This window comes from Palaemon carinicauda, chromosome 12, assembly GCF_036898095.1.
Source record: "Palaemon carinicauda isolate YSFRI2023 chromosome 12, ASM3689809v2, whole genome shotgun sequence".
Taxonomy (NCBI): Eukaryota; Metazoa; Arthropoda; class Malacostraca; order Decapoda; family Palaemonidae; genus Palaemon; species Palaemon carinicauda.
The window spans coordinates 5,947,800-5,968,882 of NC_090736.1; the positions used below are offsets into that span (position 1 = coordinate 5,947,800).

The 21,083-nt window shown below is 44.1% G+C and overlaps 2 protein-coding genes across 2 annotated transcripts in view; one reads left to right on the plus strand and one right to left on the minus strand.

The window, feature by feature from the left end:
- LOC137651187 (ubiquinone/menaquinone biosynthesis C-methyltransferase UbiE-like) overlaps nucleotides 1-7,255 on the plus strand; it is a 67,437-nt gene extending 60,182 nt beyond the window's left edge. The window contains exon 8 of the mRNA XM_068384338.1: nucleotides 6,839-7,255. The gene's annotated coding sequence lies outside the window, so the exon portion shown is untranslated. The remainder of the gene's footprint in view (nucleotides 1-6,838) is intronic.
- Nucleotides 4,109-21,083, minus strand: part of LOC137650469 (serine-rich adhesin for platelets-like) — a 140,438-nt gene continuing 123,463 nt past the window's right edge. The window contains exon 11 of the mRNA XM_068383694.1: nucleotides 4,109-6,933. Coding sequence (XP_068239795.1) covers nucleotides 6,870-6,933 — 64 coding nt within the window. The 3' untranslated portion in view covers nucleotides 4,109-6,869. The remainder of the gene's footprint in view (nucleotides 6,934-21,083) is intronic.

Here is a 21,083-nt window from a genome sequence, read left to right on the forward strand (position 1 = left end):
GGCTGAGACAGGGATGTGTGATGTCGCCGTGGTTGTTTAACTTGTATGTTGATGGAGTGGTAGGAGGGGTGAATGCTTGAGTTCTTGGACGAGGATTGAAACAGGTAGACGAGAATGACCATGAATGGGAGGTAAATCGGTTGTTGCTTGTGGATGATACTGTACTGGTTGCAGACGCGGAAGAGAAGCTTGGCCGATTAGTGACAGAATTTGGAAGGGTGTGTGAGAGAAGGAAGTTGAGAGTTAATGTGGGTAAGAGTAAGGTTATGAGATGTACGAGAAGGGAGGGTGGTAAGAGGTTGAATGTCATGTTGAATGGAGTGTTACTTGAGGAGGTGGATCAGTTTAAGTACTTGGGGTCTGTTTTTGTAGCAAATGGTGGAGTGGAAGCAGATGTACGTCAGAGAGTGAATGAAGGATGCAAAGTGTTGGGGCAGTTAAGGGAGTAGTAAAAAAAAATGAGAGAGTTGGGCTTGAATGTAAAGAGAATTCTGTATGAGAAAGTGATTGTATCAACTGTGATGTATGGATCGGAGTTGTGGGGAATGAAAGTGACGGAGAGACAGAAATTGAATGTGTTTGAGATGAAATGTCTAGGAAGTATGGCTGGTGTATCTCAAGTAGATAGGGTTAGGAGCGAAGTAGTGAGGGTGAGAACGGGTGTAAGAAATGAGTTAGCAGCTAGAGTGGATATGAGTGTGTTGAGGTGGTTTGGTCATGTTGAGAGAATGGAAAATGGCTGTCTGCTAAAGAAGGTGATGAATGCAAGAGTTGATGGGAGAAGTACAAGAGGAAGGCCAAGGTTTGGGTGGATGGATGGAGTGAAGAAAGCTCAGGGTGATAGGAGGATAGATGTGAGAGAGGCAAGAGAGCTTGCTAGAAATAGGAATGAATGGCGAGCGATTGTGATGCAGTTCCAGTAGGCCCTGCTGCTTCCTTCGGTGCCTTTGAAGACCGCGGAGGTAGCAGCAGTAGGGGATTCAGCATTATGAAGCTTCATCTGTGGTGGGTAACAGGGGAGGGTGGGCTGTGGCACCCTAGCAGTACCAGCTGAACTCGGTTGAGTCCCTTGTCAGGCTGGGAGGAACGTAGAGAGTAGAGGTCCCCTTTTTGTTTTGTTTCATTTGTTGATGTCGGCTACCCCCCAAAATTGGGGGAAGTGCCTTGGTATATGTATGTATGTATTATAAACATAATTTATTTTGATTATTCATTGTACTCTTGTAGATTACATATTTCCTTGTTTCATTTCCTCACTAGGCTATTTCTTCTTGGAGACCTTGGGCTTATAGCATCTTGCTTTTCCAAATAGGGCTGTAGCTTAGCTTGTAATAACAATCATAATAATAATTGTCCACAATGTTATTTCGGGGAGACTTTATAACTTTGCACTCCACATTAAGTTTGCCGTTTCCTGAAGCTTCTTGGTTTATGACCCTGGCTTAGTCCCAGGAAGTATACTTGAAGAGCAGGGAGAACTAGGATCTACATTGGGGAATTTTTTCTGGGTTAGTGGAGTAAGGGTTGATCTGAAAACTTCAACTTGTGCTGGAATCTCTTGATTAGTAACCTACGTCTTCCAGGTAAGCCCTCAATGTCTATTTGAGGGGTCGGGTAGCTGAGGCTACTTCTGCCCCAATTTTCCTAGTGCCATTACCCCCAGTGATGACACCTGTTATTCAGCAGTGTCAACACTGTCGGTGACCTCAGCCCTAAGCCAAGTAACAGCTAAGTAGGGTGTTAATAAAGGTTTCACCCTTTTGGTTGTAGTAATATCAAGGCCAGAAGGGCATAGAGTGCTCTGAGGCCAGTAAACCTTTATTTGCATGCCCAGCGCTAGCTCCTTTGGTTAGCGTTAGTGCTAAGCGGTATTCTCCTTTGCTTATGACCCGTCCTGAGCCTGTGATCCCAGTTCACGTGTCTGTAGTAACTGGGGGCTCCCTCTCTCCCTGTACCTGTGACCCCAGCCCATTTTTCTTGTATTAGGAGTGCCATTAAGTATGCCTGCCACTCCCCCTTGACAGCGTTCTCCAGTGTTGTTCCTGTTGGACCAACCCGTGTGGTTTCTCCCCTTGAGGAGCTTTGCCGTCAGTGGTCGTTCAGGCCTCAACTTCTCTGCTTGTAGAACCTGAGGAGAAAATTAGTAAAAAGAAAAAAATTTGTTCCCTTTCCTCCTCCTCTTCTGATTGTGATAATTATTTAATCAGTTGAAGAATTCCAGGAAGGCCAGGTGCAGTCATAAGAATAAGGCTCCTGATAACATCATTTCTCCTTGGGGGCCGGCACCATGTTGGTCCTCAAATCCATTGGGGCTGAGCACCATGGCCCATCTTCCACTGGCTACTAGTAGCTATGTGGGACAGAGGTGCAGGGCCCCTCTTACACATTCTGTTAGCTATGTGTTGGAAGAGCCGAGGTGCTATCCTAAGCCTTTCCTACCTGGACGATGAATTGCTGTTGCTCCTCTAAATGAGTTACAACTGTATCCGTAATTGTGAAGATGGCACCTTTCATATTCATCATTGCAGCTGATGGCTACGGGCCCCATGCGTCAGCACAGAGTTAACACTTCATTTATCGTGAGAGGGAAGAGTACGAGGTAAATTATTTCTTGTCTCTGCCTTAACCATACAGGCCTGGTACGGCATTAGTCTAATTATGTTGCAGGATCTGTCCTTTGGTCAGAATGCTAATTTGTGTATGGAGAGAGTAGGTCTACAGAGCAGCCTGCCAGACCCTCTCCCATGTGAAGTACTGGAGGAGGGTACTCAGGGATTCATTTGGCCCATGGGACCGGTAGAAGAGAACCCCGAGTCAATTTGTTCCTTTGTGGATGTTCGTGCACCCGAGAACTGAGTGAGGCAACCTTCACGCGGGACCTTGGTTATTGATTGACACTGGTGCTCCTCATGAGTTGCGGCCTTCTCTGGAGTTGCCATGGTTGGATCTTGCTTGTTGGTCCTGGATTGAGCTCACAATCAGATCTGTGGATCTCAGAATTCTTTTGCTTCTGTTCAGTCAAACAAGATCCTGCAAAACATACTGGTTCAGAAGAGAAATTCTGTTATCTCGATTCTTTTGTCAGATTGGATTGGGAATGAAGAAATTAGTGGCTATCCCCAAGACCCATCAAATCTTATAGCTACCTTTTCATCTATAAAAGGTTTGGGTAGTACTCCAAATTTTCTAGGCTCCCAACCTGGCCAGGTTAAGAAAGGGAGAGCAGGAAGGGGACACTTTAGTTGGTAGTCCCCTCTTCCACTTTCTGCGAGTAGGGTATGTCTTATTACCAATGGACAATGTGGTAGTGACACGGGGCAGAGCAGTGGATAGTATGTGTCCTTCAGGACCAGCAGCCCTTCTATCTTGCACTCTGTGTTCCAGTCATATCCTCAAAATCACAGAAAGCTCTGGCCTTGTCGACAGAGGTAAGATCTTGGGGGTTCTACGTTTAGCTTTTACTGATGGAGAAGTTAACTTGGGTTAAGCGACAGGTTATTGACCCTTCTTCTTTAATCATAACAGTTTTGTGTACAAAACTGCGTTTGGTATAAAGATAGCACGTTCTGTATGGTCTTCCATCAGAGAAGGAAACTTCGTGCTTTTGGTGGATTCTATGGATGCCTATTTTTGGATACCCATTCATCAGACCTCCAGAAAATACCTCTGCTTCATCCTCGAAGTAGTAGTGTATCACTTCAAGACGCAGTGTTTCAAACTGTGCACTGCTCCAATTTGTGCTCAAATTTCTGGCCAACATGCAGAACCCTTTTGGACAACACAATGTTCGACTCCTCCTCCATCTCTCCTCGTGAGGAAGCATCTGGCGGGGGAGGAAAATTGAGGTCAATGGCTGGGTTACATAAACTCTCTAAAACTGTAGTTATAATAACAATCATTACAATATTGTTAAATTATCTTATTCAAATGAATAAAAATAATTCACCCAATAAAACAAATGAATTTAAGAAAATAGGATATGAATTCTATAGAAAAATAATTTATGTATGGTTGTTTGATGTCGAAAAGAAAAAAAAAAATAATTAAATCTCTAAAAATACAGTGTTACGATAACTATCACACCCATTAGAAATAAGATCCAAAGAGGACAGATTAATACATATGTGGTTTGGAAGATATTATTAAATCGCACATCTTACACTGACACGTAAAAAAGTACTGACAAATCAACAATAAGCCTTTCTAAACATACATACAGTCTATAACAACATAAAATATGTTCTTTTAAAGTGACCTGCACAATTCTTAAAAAGAAGCAAACCCAGATCTTTAGAGGAATTACTGTAACAGTAAGGAACAAGATCGGTAGAATATAGCTTTTTATACCTATAAACTCGAAGCATATATTAAAAAGCTAATTTGACAGAAAGAAAACTTGAATGGTTGTCTTTCTCCGTGATATTCTTTGGAAGATAAAGAGTATGAAAATGTTGAAGTAATGCACAAAAAATATTTCACAATTTTCTAAGCAGCATGCAGGTTTTAATCTAAATTTATTGCTGTATTAAGTATCCTAAACTGATATTTAATTGAAACCTCATGATTTGCTAATTCCAAATCCTTACATAAAAAACTATAATTACTTGCATAGAAATTTTTTTAATATATTAAATATTACTGTTTTGTATTCAAAACAGTCTAGCAAATCATTTGCTTATACAGTAGCTTTAAAAATGGTGACAACATTAAAGGAAAAATAATTTTCACGAGAAGTGAACCAGGATAAATTACTGTAAACTTAGCCTGATTTCTTGTAGCAATGTTAATTTAGAAAAACTTTACATGCAATAAAAAAATATTAAATTGAAATGGCTGTTCTCTTAAAAGCTGTAAAAGTGTTATACCTAACAAATAATATCTCTACAGAAAAAAAAATATATAAAATTTTTGATAACTTGTTCAAAATGGTTTATTTAAACTGTGTACTTTATTGTAATGTCTAGGGTTAAATAAATTAGCAATTACAAAGGTGCATCTTCTAACATTTATACAGCAATTTTTTATAGGCAATATAGCTATACAGTACCTAATTTAAAAGATCTTTCATCTGGTAAAGGTGAATGCATTTCAAGATCTATAGATTCGCAAGTCATTTTGAATAAATTGCATGGCACTAGTCTGCACATATATAATTATGTACAGTGAATATGTATTTAATATTGGGAGATGATATATTTTTGTTAAAAAATAATCCCTGTTATCTCTTCAGTCTATAAATATGATCTAAACATATGAAAATGTAAACATATATTCTACCTAATTGCTCTGTACACAAAAGTATTTAAAAAAAGAAACGTTCCCAGTTATTCAAAGAAACAAATAATACAATTTTGGTTTTGTCCTTAAAAACAAGATTCATATAAGGCCTCCTATTACACAAAACTTTGCAAAAGTAATACAATAGTACTAACATAAGGCTCTACCAATGTTCAATTACCTATTTTGTGATAACGATATGAACTCCAGTTTCCGTGATAAAGCCCTATACTGTACATGTATTCTGGTATGAAGATATGTACAAATTTATTCACTGCATTAATAACCAAGTAAAATGCAGTAACATCATCACAAACCCTTATAGCAAATAAGGAAAATAACTTTTCACAGTAAAACTTTGATTGCCGTACTCTATAACCAAGCATCCTTCATTAAATCACAAAGATCTATAGATCTTATCAGTATTACGTGAAAAACTGCAAAATTTTATACTTTCATTTTGCAGGAAGAGACAAGATTAATATGTCAAACATATGTCAACTAAAAACTGAAAGAAAAGGAAGACATTTGAAAAGTTATATTAATTTAAAAAGTAATAAGAATGTATTTAAATACAGTAAAGTATTTAAAAAAAATCATACTAATCAAACTGTATTCTTACTAAGAGCTGCACATATCATAAACACAAGAAATTATGATGAAGAATACGAGCAAAGACTTTACAGAAATATTGCTTTGGAAAAATAGTGAATAACCCATACTATATTCAATACTAGAACCACACTATTTCACACATTCAAGACATTCATACAGCAGTTTTCTATTTATCATTTAGACAAAACTATTTTTGCCATCAAATGTCACTGCATCTGAAATGACATCCACATATTTCACCAAAAGTAGCTGAGAATGCGCAACAAACATTGAGTGCTAGCATTGCTTTGTAAGCTCATCCGTAACATAGTATCACAATAAATGATATTATGCAATAAGATTACTTATATCTATGATTTTATGATTTCATGAAAGGCTTATTCTACCTTACTGCATATTTGATTTTAGTTACAAATCCCTGATAAAAAATCAGATAGAGATCAATATAATTTAGAATTTCAGTCATGAAATATTTCCCTTTTAAACTAAACATTGTTATTTCAATATAATTTCCTTATATGATGCAAATTGGAAGTGTTTAAACCTCATGAGCTGATTCTACTGAAATGATAATAGTGTGCAATAGATTACTGTAGAATAATGTACTTTGAATTATAGTAATATATTATTAAAATTAGTTTCAACATATCTCCAACAATAGAGCTGCTTTCTTTCATTATAAATATTAACCGACTATGGCACAAATCTATTGTGGAATTCACAATATAATTGCCATGTAAATTAGGATATCATATAGTCATGAAGAAGTACGATGTAGTACCCGTACATGCTGTTCACTGACATAAAATAAAGGTTTATTTTAAAGATAAAAATGGAAAACTACAAGTGCAATTCCTCAGCACTGATAGTCATAAATATTACAAGTTTTCACTTATAAATTTAAATATACTGTATTTTCCTCATTATAATATAAGTACACTTCCAGGTGTTCCACTAAACTTCATCCACAAGATGCTTCAAGTCGACTTAAGTTTCTTAAGCCTGTTCCGCCGCTCTTCCCGAGGATCCCTCACATATTCTCTGAAAAATTTTAAAAAGTTGTAAATATAAATATTTTTTCAAAGAGAAATCTCTTAATGATGATTTTTTCCAAAGATTATGAACTACTAAGTATTAGATTAAATTTTTCTATATCCAAAACTGGTGAGCTAAGTTATCCCAATGAAGTAGAATAAATTAATGAATAATGAGAGGTAACTTAAAAGTACTGTTAAAAATTAAGTTTTGAATGAGATAAGTTGCAACCCATAAGCCATTTGAAATCTAACAATTAATATTTGTCATACTTAATAAGTTTTGAATAGGGACATTCAATGTAAAAAAAATAAAAATTAAAATTATAGCTACATATAGTTATCCTTATCTTCCTATGTAGTCCCTTACATGATTAAAAATATCAAATTCTTATTAATTTGTATTTTTCCTAGTATACTTACCACGGACTACTCTCTCAGGAGTTACTCTTTAGTTTAAACTTGCGACCAGAAAATTTTTCCCCCAACCAGGACTCCATTCCAGGCGAGAGGCATAAGGCCTCAGGCCGGTAATATGCCCCAGGGTATGTTTCCTGCGCAAAGCGACCTTCCACTGTCTTTGACCCACAATGCACCAAGAAGAAGGCCGTGTCAGGCCTGATAAGGTCAGGGCAAAGGTCACCATTCGTACTCGAACCAGGTGCCACCGTTGTCTCAGTGCCAACTACTTCCGAGAACTAGCGGGGTAGGTAGGGTGGGAGATAACTTCGAGAGTAGTCCGTGGTAAGTATGCTAGGAAAAATACAAATTACTAAGAACTTGATATTTGTTCCGATGCATTGTAACCACGGACTACTCTCTCAGGAGAGTTAGTAGGAGGTGGGAACTGAAACGAGGAAGGGGCGGAAGACAAGGTGATATGGAAGGCCTGTTGGGGAAAAAACTTGCAATAACACTCACCTAGGTTGGGGGACATCCATCGACGTAGAACTGTCATACGTGCCATGTAGCTGGAGAGGGAGGTATGGAACTCACCGTGTCTCCCACTTCAGATGTTAACACTGCGTGCAAGTCGTGGCATTAAATCCCGTTGTGCCACCACGATGGGGCCGAGTCTATACTCATCGCGAGACACTAAGGAGCAGTCTTTCAGGTAATGGGAAGTGAAGGTGTTCTGTTTCTTCCACACACCTGCTTTAAGAACTTGTGCCACTGACATATTCTTAGAAAAGGCCATCGATGTACTGATGGACCTGCCGGCTTGCCCTTCGCTACATACGCCCTTCGAATTACCTCCCTGAGCCAGTAGGAAATCGTGTTCTTCGAAATCACCTTCCTCACTTTGCCCGTGGAGACAAACAGGTGTTTCATGGCGGGCCTTAAGCGGGACGTCAATGCCAGGTACTTTCGGAGAGCCCTTACCAGACACAGCAGAAGGTCCTCCGAGTCATCTGACTTAGGGATGGCTGGGATCACCACCTCCGAGAACCTTGGATCTGAGACCGCTGGGTTCTGGGTCTTGGCTACGAAGGAGGGCACAAAGGTTAGGATTGCCACCTTCCAGCTGATGGAGTGACTAACGTTGGCTGCCAGCCCATGCAATTCGCCCACCCTTTTGGAAGAGGCCAGGGCAAGGAGGAACACAGTCTTCAGGATCAATTCTCTGTCCAGGACCTGTCGCAGGGGCTCGAACGGTGGTTTCTTGAGGGAGTCCAAGACCAAGAGGACATCCCACTCTGAAGCCATCAAGGAGTGAGAAGGGCAGAACTGCTCAAAACTCTTGATAAGCATAGACAGTTGCCTGGAACCACCCAGGTCTATTCCTTTCAACCACGTGATCTGTCCCAAGGCAGCTCTGACCCCTTTGATGGATGGCACCGACATGTTCCTATCTAGGCGTAGGTGAACCAAGTAATCTGCTATTGTCGAGATGGAGGCTCCTATGGGCTTACGGTCATTCTTCCGGCACCACTTGTAGAACCCTAGCCATTTAGCTTGGTATATGGCCCTCGAGGAGGAGCAGAGGCAGCCCGTCATCTGGGAGGCCGCCCTTGGGGAGAATCCTTCCTTCGTCAGGGGGGCGCTCGATAACCTCCACGCGTGAAGGGATAGGTTTCCGAGCCCCTCGTGAAACTTCAGAAAGTGAGGCTGCCTGAGAAGAGGCCACAGCTGGACCACTGCTAGGTCTCGTAGGTCGGGGAACCACTCCTTTTCCGGCCACCAGGGGGCGATTAGAGTCACCTGAGCCCCTTTGGAAGTCCTTGGTCTGTTTAGGGTCTGCCGCAGGAGCCCGAATGGAGGGAACGCGTAGGCATCCAGGCCGTCCCAAGGATGTTGAAAGGCGTCTTCCATGACTGCTGTTGGATCCGGGACTGGGGAGCAAAACACTGGTAGTTTGGTGTTCAGCCTGGTTGCAAAGAGGTCCAGGGAGGGAGACCCTCACCTTGCTATGACACTCCTTGCTACTTCTGGATGAAGGGACCACTCGGTGCCTAGGACTTGGTCCCTCCTGCTCAAGCCGTCTGCCACCACGTTTCTTTTTCCCGGAATAAATCTCACCGTCAGGGTAGTCCCATTTCCCTCGGCCCAGGTTAGAATCTCCTCCGTCAGATCCTGTAGAAGACGGGACCTCAGACCGCCTTGCTTCTTGATATAGGTGACCACCGTGGAGTTGTCCAACATTAGGGATATTTTTCTGCTGCTGACTTCGTCCGCCAGGCACAGTAGGGCCCTCTGCGCTGCCAGGAGTTCTAGCTCGTTTATGTGGAGGGTCGTCTCCTCCTCGCTCCACAGACCCGATACTGAGTTGTCCTGCAGGTGGGCTCCCCAGCCCTCCTTGGACGTGTCCGTGAATCGTAGTACCTACGGAGAAGAGTCCAGGAGGGATAACCCCCCCCCGGCCAGTGTATTATTCTTGTCCAGCCACCACTGGAGAGCCTCCCTAGATGCCTGCAATAGGGAGAGCTCCTTTGGACGATCCCTGGTCTGAGGAGCTAACAGTCTTTTCATGTCCCACTGGATTAGACGTAGTTGTATCCTGCCCAGAGGGACCAACTTTTCCAAGGCCACCAGATGACCCATTAGCCTATGCCACTGATGAAGGTTGGCCATTTCCCCTCTGAGGAACGGTTGACTGACTTCTTCCAGGCGTTCGAGCCTACACTGTCCTCGTGGAGGGAGATAATTGGGACTTCTCCCAGCTCACGACAATCCCCAACTCGTTGCATAATTCCACCAACTTGTCCCTCTGCTTGATGAGGTCGCCCTTTGATCCCGAGAGAAAGAGCCAGTCATCTAGGTACCTCAAGAGCCAGATACCCCTCACGTGGGTCCAATGCGACACCAGGGTAAAGACCTTCGTGAACACTTGGGGGCTGTGGAGAGACCGAAGCAGAAGGTGCAGAACTGGAAGACCTCTTCTCCCCACTTGAACTTGAGGAACTTCCTGCTGGAGGGGTATACTGGGATTTGGAAATAAGCGTCCTTTAGGTCTATGGACAGCATGAAGTCGCCCTGCCTGATAGCAGCCAGGACAGTGCGAGGGGTTTCCATCTTGAAAGGCGTCTTCCTGATGAATATGTTGAGGGAGGAAAGGTCTATCACCGGTCTCCAACCTCTTGTGGCTTTCTCCACCAGGAAGAGCCGACTGAAGAACCCCAATTCTTGTAGGGGTGCTCGTTGGACAACGCCTTTCTGTAGTATATAACCCGCAGATCTCCTCTCCTAAGGCCAATCTTCTGGCCTTGTCCTTAGGGGTAGTAGTCTGGGCTTGTGCGCCCGTTATTAACGGGGGTAGGTTGTCCTCGAAGGGCAATCTGTACCCATCGCGAAGGACTTGAATAGTCCATAGGTCCACGCCCTGGGCAGCCCATGCTTCCCACCGATAATTGAGGCATCCCCCCACTGAAAGGAGCATGGAAGAGGGGGGCCTCTCTTCCTACTTCCTCTTAGGGAACTTGTTGCTGCGTGGTTGTCGGTTCTGCCGACCGTTAGGAGGGGCGCTTCTGCCTGGGGCAGAGGAGGGCTGCAGGTGTCTGGACCAGCCTAGAGTGGCGGGAGCCTGTGGAGAGGGAGGCGGAGGCCTGTTAACTGCTGTAGGAGGCGTTGGTCTGGGAGCCTCCCTATTCACATGATTATGATGTTTGGAGGAGGAGCTGGAGGCCCTGTGGAGAACGGCATCTCTGTTGTCTTTCCTCCACTTATCGAGGGCTTCTTCAATTAACCTGTCATCAAACAGCGCCTCGTTTGACAACGGTGAGTTACGATAGGTTCCTTATTTCCCTCGAGGGAAGCCTCCTCGGCATCCTGTGAAGAACCGTGTCCCTCCTACGAACGACGATGTTGGAAGCGGCTAGCAGGGACTGTTCCGCTAGGAAGGAGATGGCCCTCCCTCCTGACACTGCAAGTTCCATAAACTGTTCCTTGGCCTGGTCCGACCAACCCGGCTGTTGCAGAGCCAAGGAACCCATGGCGTTGGACCACAGGTCCAACCACGAGGAGACAGATAATGAAGACCACAGTGCTAACTCGAGGGCGACGATCTCCTGGATAGAAAAGGCTACCGAACCCCCGGTAACCTTATCCTCCGATAATCCTGGGGACAGGGATGCCAAGTTCCCCTCTACGGGTCTGGCCGTCTGTGGGAAATCCTCAGGGGCATAGAATCTTCGATGCCTTACCCTTGGGTAAGGCAACAACTTCATTGACCCCGAGGCCTTCAGAGAATTCTTGGGGTCGGCGACGGCCGCACTAATCTTCCCCAGCTTTCTGCCCAGAGATGAGGCCAAGGGGAGATAGGGGGGGACGAGCTTCTTGAAGGATGCCAAACTGCTCCTCCAACAAAGAAACTTCCCCTGGAGGAACAACAGGGGCTGGCTCCAGCAAGTTATTGAGGTGCTTGATGAGTGCCAACACCCTGGAGAAGGAGGCGTCTTCCACCGAAGGGTTCCCTTCTGCTAGACCCTCCGATGACTGGTGGGCATCGTCTCCGAAGAGTCTCCCCTCCAAAGGTCCTGTCCACGAAGGGGAGGATGAGCCCTGGGCAGAGCCTCCAGGCGAAGCCTCTGCTCTACGCCTACTTGATGAGGCGTGATGGTCTAGGGGACCTCTATAACCTTGGGAGCCCCTTGAAGAATTTGATGACTGGCGACTGCCTGCCGCATCCTCTAGCCTTCTCTTCTTGGGGTCGGGGTCCACCAATACCAATGCAGGAGGGGGGAGAACGCGTTAGGGTCCTCGAAGAGTGTTCCTCCCCCCTTCTCTTCTTCTCTCCCTTGCCTATAGTCCTGCAAGGGAGGCTGGAATGATGACGGGGGCATCCCCTGAAGGGTTTGTTCTTCCCAAGACGGCAAAGGATCCTTCATAGGAGACCTGAACGGGGTCTTTGGAGTGTCTCCCCAGAGTCCCCTGATCCCAAGGGGAAGGATCTGAGAAAAGGTCGCCCTGATGTAGGTGAGGGGTGGCTTTCGATGATGGGGTGGCAGTCGCCGGTTTGGCGGAGGTGGGGGGCGCTGAGTTGGAGAAGGAAGCAGGCCAAGATGGTGGCGCAGCTGCTGATGCGGGGGCGGCAAGCCAAAATGGCGGCACAGTAGCGTGAGCCGATGAGGAAGCGGCAGGCCAAGATGGCGGCGCGGCGGCGTGAGCCGATGAGGAGGCCTGCGAGGCAGCTGAGGGGGCGCCCGGTATTCACGAGACTGCCATGCGGTAAGGGGAGGCGGTGCGCACGTGTGAGCAGGCCAAGATGGCGGCCTGTCGGAGCGCACCATGTCTGAGACACGTGGGGCGGTCGACTCGCTCATCCTGTCGATCTTTTCCTCAAATCTCCCGAGAAGGGATATGAGTGCCGAACTCACTGAAGGGGACGGTAGGGGAGGGGCCGATAACAACGGGGAGTCCGGTCGAATCGGCGAGGTCCCTTCCCTCTTGTTGATCTGTTGTAGCGATGGCGATATCGACGGAAGGGAAAGAATTACCGAAGAACAGATTGACGAAGGTCTCGAACCATTGTCTATCTTCGAGTAAGAACGTTCCTTTTTTCCTTTGTTTTTCCTCTTCGTGGCCATAAGAACCCATTGGGTTTCAGACCACTCAATACACTCACTACATGTATTGCACCGAGTACAGGCACGACCACGACACGAGGTACACAAAGAATGGGGATCAATTTCCAAATGTGAAAGGAATGCCGAACACGCTTTCCCATTCACACCGGGACAACGACGTTGAACACGAGTGTTATCCATCTCAACACAAACAGTATGCACACACAATAAGCAAACACGCAAACGCAGGTCACAGTTTAAGTCACGAGCGAAAACTATAGGTCTACACTGGGCAACGACCAGAGTACGAATGGCGACCTTTGCCCTGTCCTTATCAGGCCTGACACGGCCTTCTTCTTGGTGCATTGTGGGTCAAAGACAGTGGAAGGTCGCTTTGCGCAGGGAACATACCCTGGGGCATATTACCTGCCTGAGGCCTTATGCCTCTCGCCTAGAATGGAGTCCTGGTTGGGGGAAAAATTTTCTGGTCGCAAGTTTAAACTAAAGAGTAACTCCTGAGAGAGTAGTCCGTGGTTACAATGCATCGGAACAACTACCATTTAAACCTATTCAAAAGCTGAAAAGTTACCTTAATACTCCTCACAGAGAGGCGTCCAGTGTGGGAAAAAAATCTCATTAATGATTGAAATATTAATTTCCCATTTATAAAAGCAGTGCAATACAGCATGAAATTGACAAAAAATGCTGACACCTTTATCTACTATCTATTTCAATAGATAGATAGTAATGGTATAAATTATTGCTGTAACCTACTATAAATACTGTACAGTATAGTACTTATTTTCATACAAATCTTTGCTCATCCTTTCTCATTCAGACGAATGATGTTGACAAATAGTCTAAAAAAATATTAGAATTAAAGGGATCCTTAAGTATTCCAAATGTAAAATAATTTTAGAATTTTAAAAAGGAATACTGTATCTTTAAATGTTAAGAATATAAAAAGTTTAACATTTACCCGACCGTATCTTTCAAATAGCAAGATGTGTACAAAATAAAGGTACCGAGTCTCATTATTATTATTAGTGAACACTTTAACCTAACCACTAATCTTAATTCCCCATACAATAAACAACCAAGCAGAGTCTAGCATATGGAGACAAATGAGAGAGCCACTTTAAAAAAAATACATTAGATCGAAAGAAATTCAAAGTTAGAAAATGAATAAGGTACTATACAGAGGTTATAGTTTTAAAATTGATTCAAATGACTAACAATGGCTTAACTAATCTGGCATTCTATGTGAAATTTCTTTTTATTCTCTACAGAACAGCTACTGCAACTCCTCTGGAGTTTTAAAAAATTTCCTGAAGCCCTTACTATGTTGACAAGTTTCACACTGATGGGACACCTCTATGACTTGTGTTTTTCTTTTTTTTATATAATTCATAGATTGTAAAAGAGAAGTGTGGAAGAACACAAAAATAATTTTTTTTTTAAAATTCCTAACTACTTGACAAGTTCACTGAAGTAAGTGTTAATGAAATAAAAGAACCTTAACATTCAAAAGAATTGGGGAAGATTTGATTTATGGAATTTGGGCCATGTGGATCGGTGCTGAAGCTGGATGGACTTTGATGTGTTTAGTAGTTACTCTCATTTTTACAGTAATATTCCAAATTCTCCAATTAGTATTGAGGCTTATCAATGTTTTATAAGTTTTACACAACTAAAACAGTATGAACTGAGAAACAACATGTAGTTTCATGATACATTTTCTCTTTGGCAATTTTGTTTTATTCAACCGCTGCTCATACCAGTATTTTCTTTATAACTAACTCTTGACACCAATAATTTGAATATGATTACGAATGACCCTATCCAAATGTAAGACAGCTACAATGATCCTAGAAATTCGACAAATGCACATCAATTACTTTGTACTGTACCAGCATAGCCAATGAAAAGCCAAATTAAATCCATAAGCAATTTTCCCCATCCAGTATTCAGATAATGTCACTACTGCACTGGTTTATAATACTTATAAACAACACAAACCACATTACCTTGAAAATTAACAATACTGTACATGAAATATGAAAAATAAAATTATAACATGCATACTAACTTAACTTTAATCAAATGTGTGCCATCTACAAAACTACTCTTCAGTGTGATGTAGCAGAATAATGTGTGGAAAGTATAGATGCAAATAGATGGCTTAAATATGGCTCCTCTTACATACTGTATATTCAATTTCACACTTTTTAACCTTTTTTAATTACTGTATTGGTACTTTTGTCTTTCAGACAAATATTAATATTTTCAAAAAGACTGCAGAAAAAAAAACATCAATTTTTAAATCTTAATTCTTCAAAGCTGAAATGTCGAGATATTAGTACTGTTGGTGAATATTTTTTTTTTTTTTTTTTTTCAAAATTAAGGTTAAACATTATTCTTCTGTGGTTAAAAACATCTGAAACTCCAAACCTGAACTTGAATACAGTATTATGTTATTTTTATTAGTAAAATAAATTTTTGAATATACTTACCCGATAATCATGTAGCTGTCAACTCCGTTGCCCGACAGAATTCTATGGAGGGATACGCCAGCTATCACAATACTAGAAGGGGGTGTACTTACCAGCGCCACCTGTGGCCAGGTACTCAAGTACTTCTTGTTGACACCTCCTCAATTATTCCTCGGTCCACTGGTTCTCTATGGGGAGGAAGGGAGGGTCGATTAAATCATGATTATCGGGTAAGTATATTCAAAAATTTATTTTACTAATAAAAATAACATTTTTCAATATCAAACTTACCCGATAATCATGTAGCTGATTCACACCCAGGGGGGTGGGTGAAAAACCAGTGTACAAGACTAAAGGATAGCTAAGTATCCCGTATTTCATATAATCAGTTATCCACAATAACAATGAAATAATAAGTACCTGGTAAGGAAGTCGACTTGAACCGTTACTCTGCCTTTAATAAGATCGTCTTCCTTACTGAGCGCAGCGTTCCTCTTGGGAGGCTGAATCAACTCAAAGGTGCTAAAGTATACAGGGCTGCAACCCATACTAAAGGACCTCATCACAACCTTTAACCTCGGCGCTTCTCAAGAAAGAATTGACCACCCGCCAAATCAACAAGGATGTGGAAGGATTCTTAGCCGACCGTACAACCCATAAAAAGTATTCAAGAGAAAGGTTAAAAGGTTATGGGATTATGGGAATGTAGTGGCTGAGCCCTCGCCTACTACTGCATTCGTTGCTACGAATGGTCCCAGGGTGTAGCAGTACTCGTAAAGAGACTGGACATCTTTGAGATAGAATGATGCGAACACTGACTTGCTTCTCCAATAGGTTGCATCCATAACACTCTGCAGAGAATGGTTCTGTTTGAAGGCCACTGAAGTAGCCACAGCTCCCACTTCATGTGTCCTTACCTTCAGCAAAGCAAGGTCTTCTTCCTTCAGATGAGAATGTGTTTCTCTAATCAGAAGCCTGAATAGTAAGAAACTGAGTTCTTAGAACTTGGAAAAGAAGGTTTCTTGATAGCACACTATAAGGCTTCTGATTGTCCTTGTAAAGGTTAAGACCTTTTTAGATAGTACCTAAGAGCTCTAACTGGGCAAAGTACTCTCTTCAGATCATTCCCCACCAAGTTGGACAGGCTTGGGATCTCGAACGACTAGGCCAAGGATGTGAAGGAAGCTCGTTTAGCAAAAACCGAGCTGCAAGGAACATGTAGCCGTTTCAGATGTGAAAACAATGATCCTGCTGAAGGCGTGGATCTCACTTACTCTTTTAGCTGTTGTCAAGCACACGAGGAAAAGAGTTTTTAATGTGAGGTCCTAAAAAGAGGCTGATTGGAGAGGTTCAAATCTTGATGACATAAGGAACCTTAGGACCACGTCTAGATTCCAGCCTGGAGTGGACAACCGACGTTCCTTTGAGGTCTCAAAAGACCTAGGGAGGTCCTGTAGATCTTTGTTGGTGGAAAGATCCAAGCCTCTGTGGCGGAAAACCGCTGCCAACATACTTCTGTAACCCTTGATCGTAGGAGCTGAAAGGGATCTTACTTTCCTTAGATATAACAGGAAATCAGCAATCTGGGTTACAGTGGTACTGGTTGAGGAAACTGCATTGGTCTTGTACCAGCTACGGAAGACTTCCCCTTGAGACTGATAGATTCTGAGAGTGGATGTTCTCCTTGCTTTGGCAATCGCTCTGGCTGCCTCCTTCGAAAAGCCCCTAGCTCTTGAGAGTCTTTCGAAAGTCTGAAGGCAGTCAGACGAAGAGCGTGGAGGATTGGGTGTACCTTCTTTACGTGAGGTAGACTTAGAAGGTTCACTCCTAGAGGAAGAGTCCTGGGAATGTCGACCAGCCATTGCAGTACCTCTAAGAACCATCCTCTCGCGGACCAGAGCGGAGCCAACCAACGTCAGCCGTGTCCCTTTGTGAGAGGAGAACTTCCGAAGTACCCTGTTGACAATCTTGAACGGCGGGAATGCATACAGGTCGAGATGGAACCAATCCAGCAGAAAAGCATCCACGTGAACTGCTGCTGGGTCTGGAATCGGAGAACAATACAACAGGAGTCTCTAGGTTATCGAGGTAGTGAACAGATCTATGGTTGGCTGACCCCACAGGGCCCAAAGTCTGTTGCAAACATTCTTGAGAAGGGTCCACTCTGTGGGGATGACCTGACCCTTCCGTCTGAGGTGATCTGCCATGACATTCATACCGCCCTGAATGAACCTCGTTACCAGTTAGCTTTCGATCTTTAGACCAGATGAGTAGGTCCCTTGCGATCTAGAACAACTTCCACGAAAGAGTCCCTCCCTGCTTGAAGATGTAAGCCAGGGCTGTGGTGTTGTCAGAGTCCACCTCCACCACTTTGTTAAGCTGGAGGGACTTGAAGTTTATCAAGGCCAGAATAACCGCCAACAACTTCTTGCAAATGATGTGAAGTGTCCTTTGCTCCTGATTCCATGTTCCCGAGCATTCTTGTCCGTCCAAAGTCGCACCCCAGCCCGTGTCTGATGCGTCCGAGAGGAGACGGCGGTCGTGTTTCTGAACAGCCAAAGGTAGACTTCCTTGAGAAGAAAGCTGTTCTTACACCACGCGAGAGAAGACCTCCTCTCTTCGGAAACAGGAACTGAGACCGTCTCTAGCGTCATGTCCTTTATCCAGTGAGCAGCTAGATGATACTGAAGGGGGGGGAGGTGGAGTCTCCCTAACACGATGAACAGGGCCAGCGATGAAAGTGTCCCTGTTAGACTCATCCACTACCTGACTGAGCATCGGTTCCTTCTCAGCATGCTCTGGATGCATTCTAGGGCTTGGAAGATCCTTGGGGCCGACGGAAAAGTCCGAAAAGCTCGACTCTGAAGATCCATACCCAAGGAGACAATGGTCTGGGATGGAACGAGCTGAGACTCCTCAAAATTGACCAGGAGGCCCAGTTCCTTGGTCAGATCCATAGTCCATTTGAAAATCTCCAGACAGCGACGACTTGAGGGAGCTCTTAAAAGCCAGTCGTCTGACGGAGCCGGACACAAGATCATGATACTGCTGCACAGTCTGTGAACTGTCAATCATGGGCAAGCGAGGAAGTACAGTGACAACCCGAATCTGTCTAGACTGTCTGGGTCATACAGACAACTCCTTATCGGGTTGCTGAGGTTGCCGCACTGCGTCACAACAAGTCACTTCTGTTGGTTGTTGAACGTCTTCCCCGTGACACATTGACTCCGTAAACAAAAAATCCTCTAACAAGGACTAAGCTTGGACTGCATGTCTTGCAACACAGCTCAAGGTCTAAGGGAGCAGGTGTGGTAACAGACGGGATTAGCGACTGAAGTGGAACCATTACCTTCCCTGGAAGCATGTTATGCTTAAATAAAAGTCCATAAGAGGCTATGCAGCTAAAGGCTCCCTCCAAATGACAGAGTCCTCAAGGGAATATCAGAAGGAGGGAGAAAAGAACTTTCTCATCTACAGGGACCATATCCTAGAAAAGCTAAGTTCTCTCAGTGAGGGTTCACTGGTGCAAAAGCAGCAGACTAGAAGGCAACGTTATGAAACTGCTTGACAGTCTAGTGAGTTGGCAACAACCAAAGATGTGTGACTGAGAAGCATGCGGTAAGGTATGCAGAGCATGTTGTATGCCGAGTATGCTGTATGCAGAGCATGCTGTAGGTAGAGCATGTTGTATGCAGAGCATGCTGAATGCAGAGCATGCTGTATGCAGAGCATGCTGTATGCAGAGCATGTTGTATGCAGAGCATGCTGTATGTAGAGCATGTTGTATGCAGAGCATGCTGAATGCAGAGCATGCTGTATGCAGAGCATGTAGTATGCAGAGCATGCTGTAAGCAGAGCATGCTGTAAGGTAAGCAGAGCGTGTGCATGGCGTTTAACATTTCTCAGAAATTCCATGACCAGTGCTAGAGTGCTTTATGCATGCTTGCATGGGGTTTAAATATCAACATAATATTTACCTTACATTCATAACTCATGATTCATATTTTTTGCCATATTCTGCGATATTGTTAAAAATATATTGCAAGGAATACAAATATATTTTTATAAGTAATACAAATAACCTCCATTATCATAAGGTTTGAAAATGGAGGTAAGGTATGCTGAACAGCAGAGTCAGAACGAGCTGGAACAACAATAGTTGTGGTTTCCTCTTCAAGACTCTGTTGAGGGAACACCTGAGGCTCAGTCTGCAAAGGCTGATCAAAGGAAGTAGCAGAAGGTAGGCGCATGGGTGGAGGAGGCTGACTCCTGGCATGAGTGGCTGAACCCAAGGGTAGCGCTTGCTGAGCGGTTGGCGGAAGCGGAGTAGCAAGTTCCTGTTCCTGTGGTGTGAGCGGAGCGCGATGAGGTAGAGGCTGCGCAGAACAAGGTAAATGTCTCGCAAGCTGAGGCTCCTGAGGCGCAAGGCTAAGGTGTAGAGACTGACTCAAGGACGGGAGAGGTTGTTGTACCTCAACCGAGTGTTGCATCACTGGTGGAGCAGCAAGTGGAGGCGGAGGAAGAGAGGTATAATCCTCCTGATCCCATTGTAAAGGTTGCCTTAAAGAAGGCGGAGGCTGAACACCACTGGGAACAGCAAACTCAGAACGTGGCTCAACATCGTACGCCTGGCAGGTGGTACTGCGATCAGGCGGAGCGAGCGCAGGCGGAGGGAGTGTAGGCGGAGGCGGAGGCGCAACACTCTCAGCCCGACACTCATGCATCAAGACCGAAAGTTGTGACTGCATGGACTGCAGAAGAGTCAACTTGGGGTCGGCAGACACTAAGGTCTGCTGAGGTAAAGCCTTAACAGCAGAGATCTGTTGCGGCAGAACCTTACTCCTCTTAGGCGGAGTGCATTCAAATGATGACTGAGGAGAGTCAGAGCTAACCCAATGACTGCATCCGGGTTGTTGAACTCTAACTTCGTACGTCTGGCATAGGTCTGGACTTTACGTTTAAGAGGTCTTGAGACCTGAGACCAGCGTTTTCTCCCCTAAATCTCTTCTGCAGACGAGCAAAATAAGGGCTCAATCGTCTGCGGGTGGGAGTGACGGTCTCGGTAAGACACGCCCACAACCACCGAGGATACTTCTGTGCGCCGATCAAGGCCTGCTGAACCCTTATGCCCTTCGACATTGCTTCTCCCCTGGGCTTGGGAGCTTGCAAGAGGTCCCGGACTGGGAGGACGACTGGCGCGCACAGAAGTACCCTCACGCACAACACTGACACACTTTGCGCTAATCACTTATCACTTTGATTTTCTGTTTGCACTTATTTCACTGAACTCGAAACTTTAAGTGGTTTGTACCTGAAACACGCAATTCTATCCTTTCTCAAAAGTTAGTAATTGCGAAAACAGAATTACAATGTAACAGAAAAATCTAATGAAAGATAATTCAGTGGCTGGAAAGAGACTAAACACTAGATCACTCTAGAAACGTTTACTTTCTTCCCCTAAAGAGACTAGGGAGAAGAGCAAAAACGATAACGACGTTACTCGTACGCCTGGCAGGCTTGAATGAAACGTTTATCCTCCTCTTTCTCCCTCCGTCTCTATCTCTCTCTCTCTCTCTCTCTCTCTCTTGACTTAGAACCTGAGAGAAGAGCCCAATCATATATATCGTTAAAACATATTATTGTTAAAGGAAAAAACTGAAATA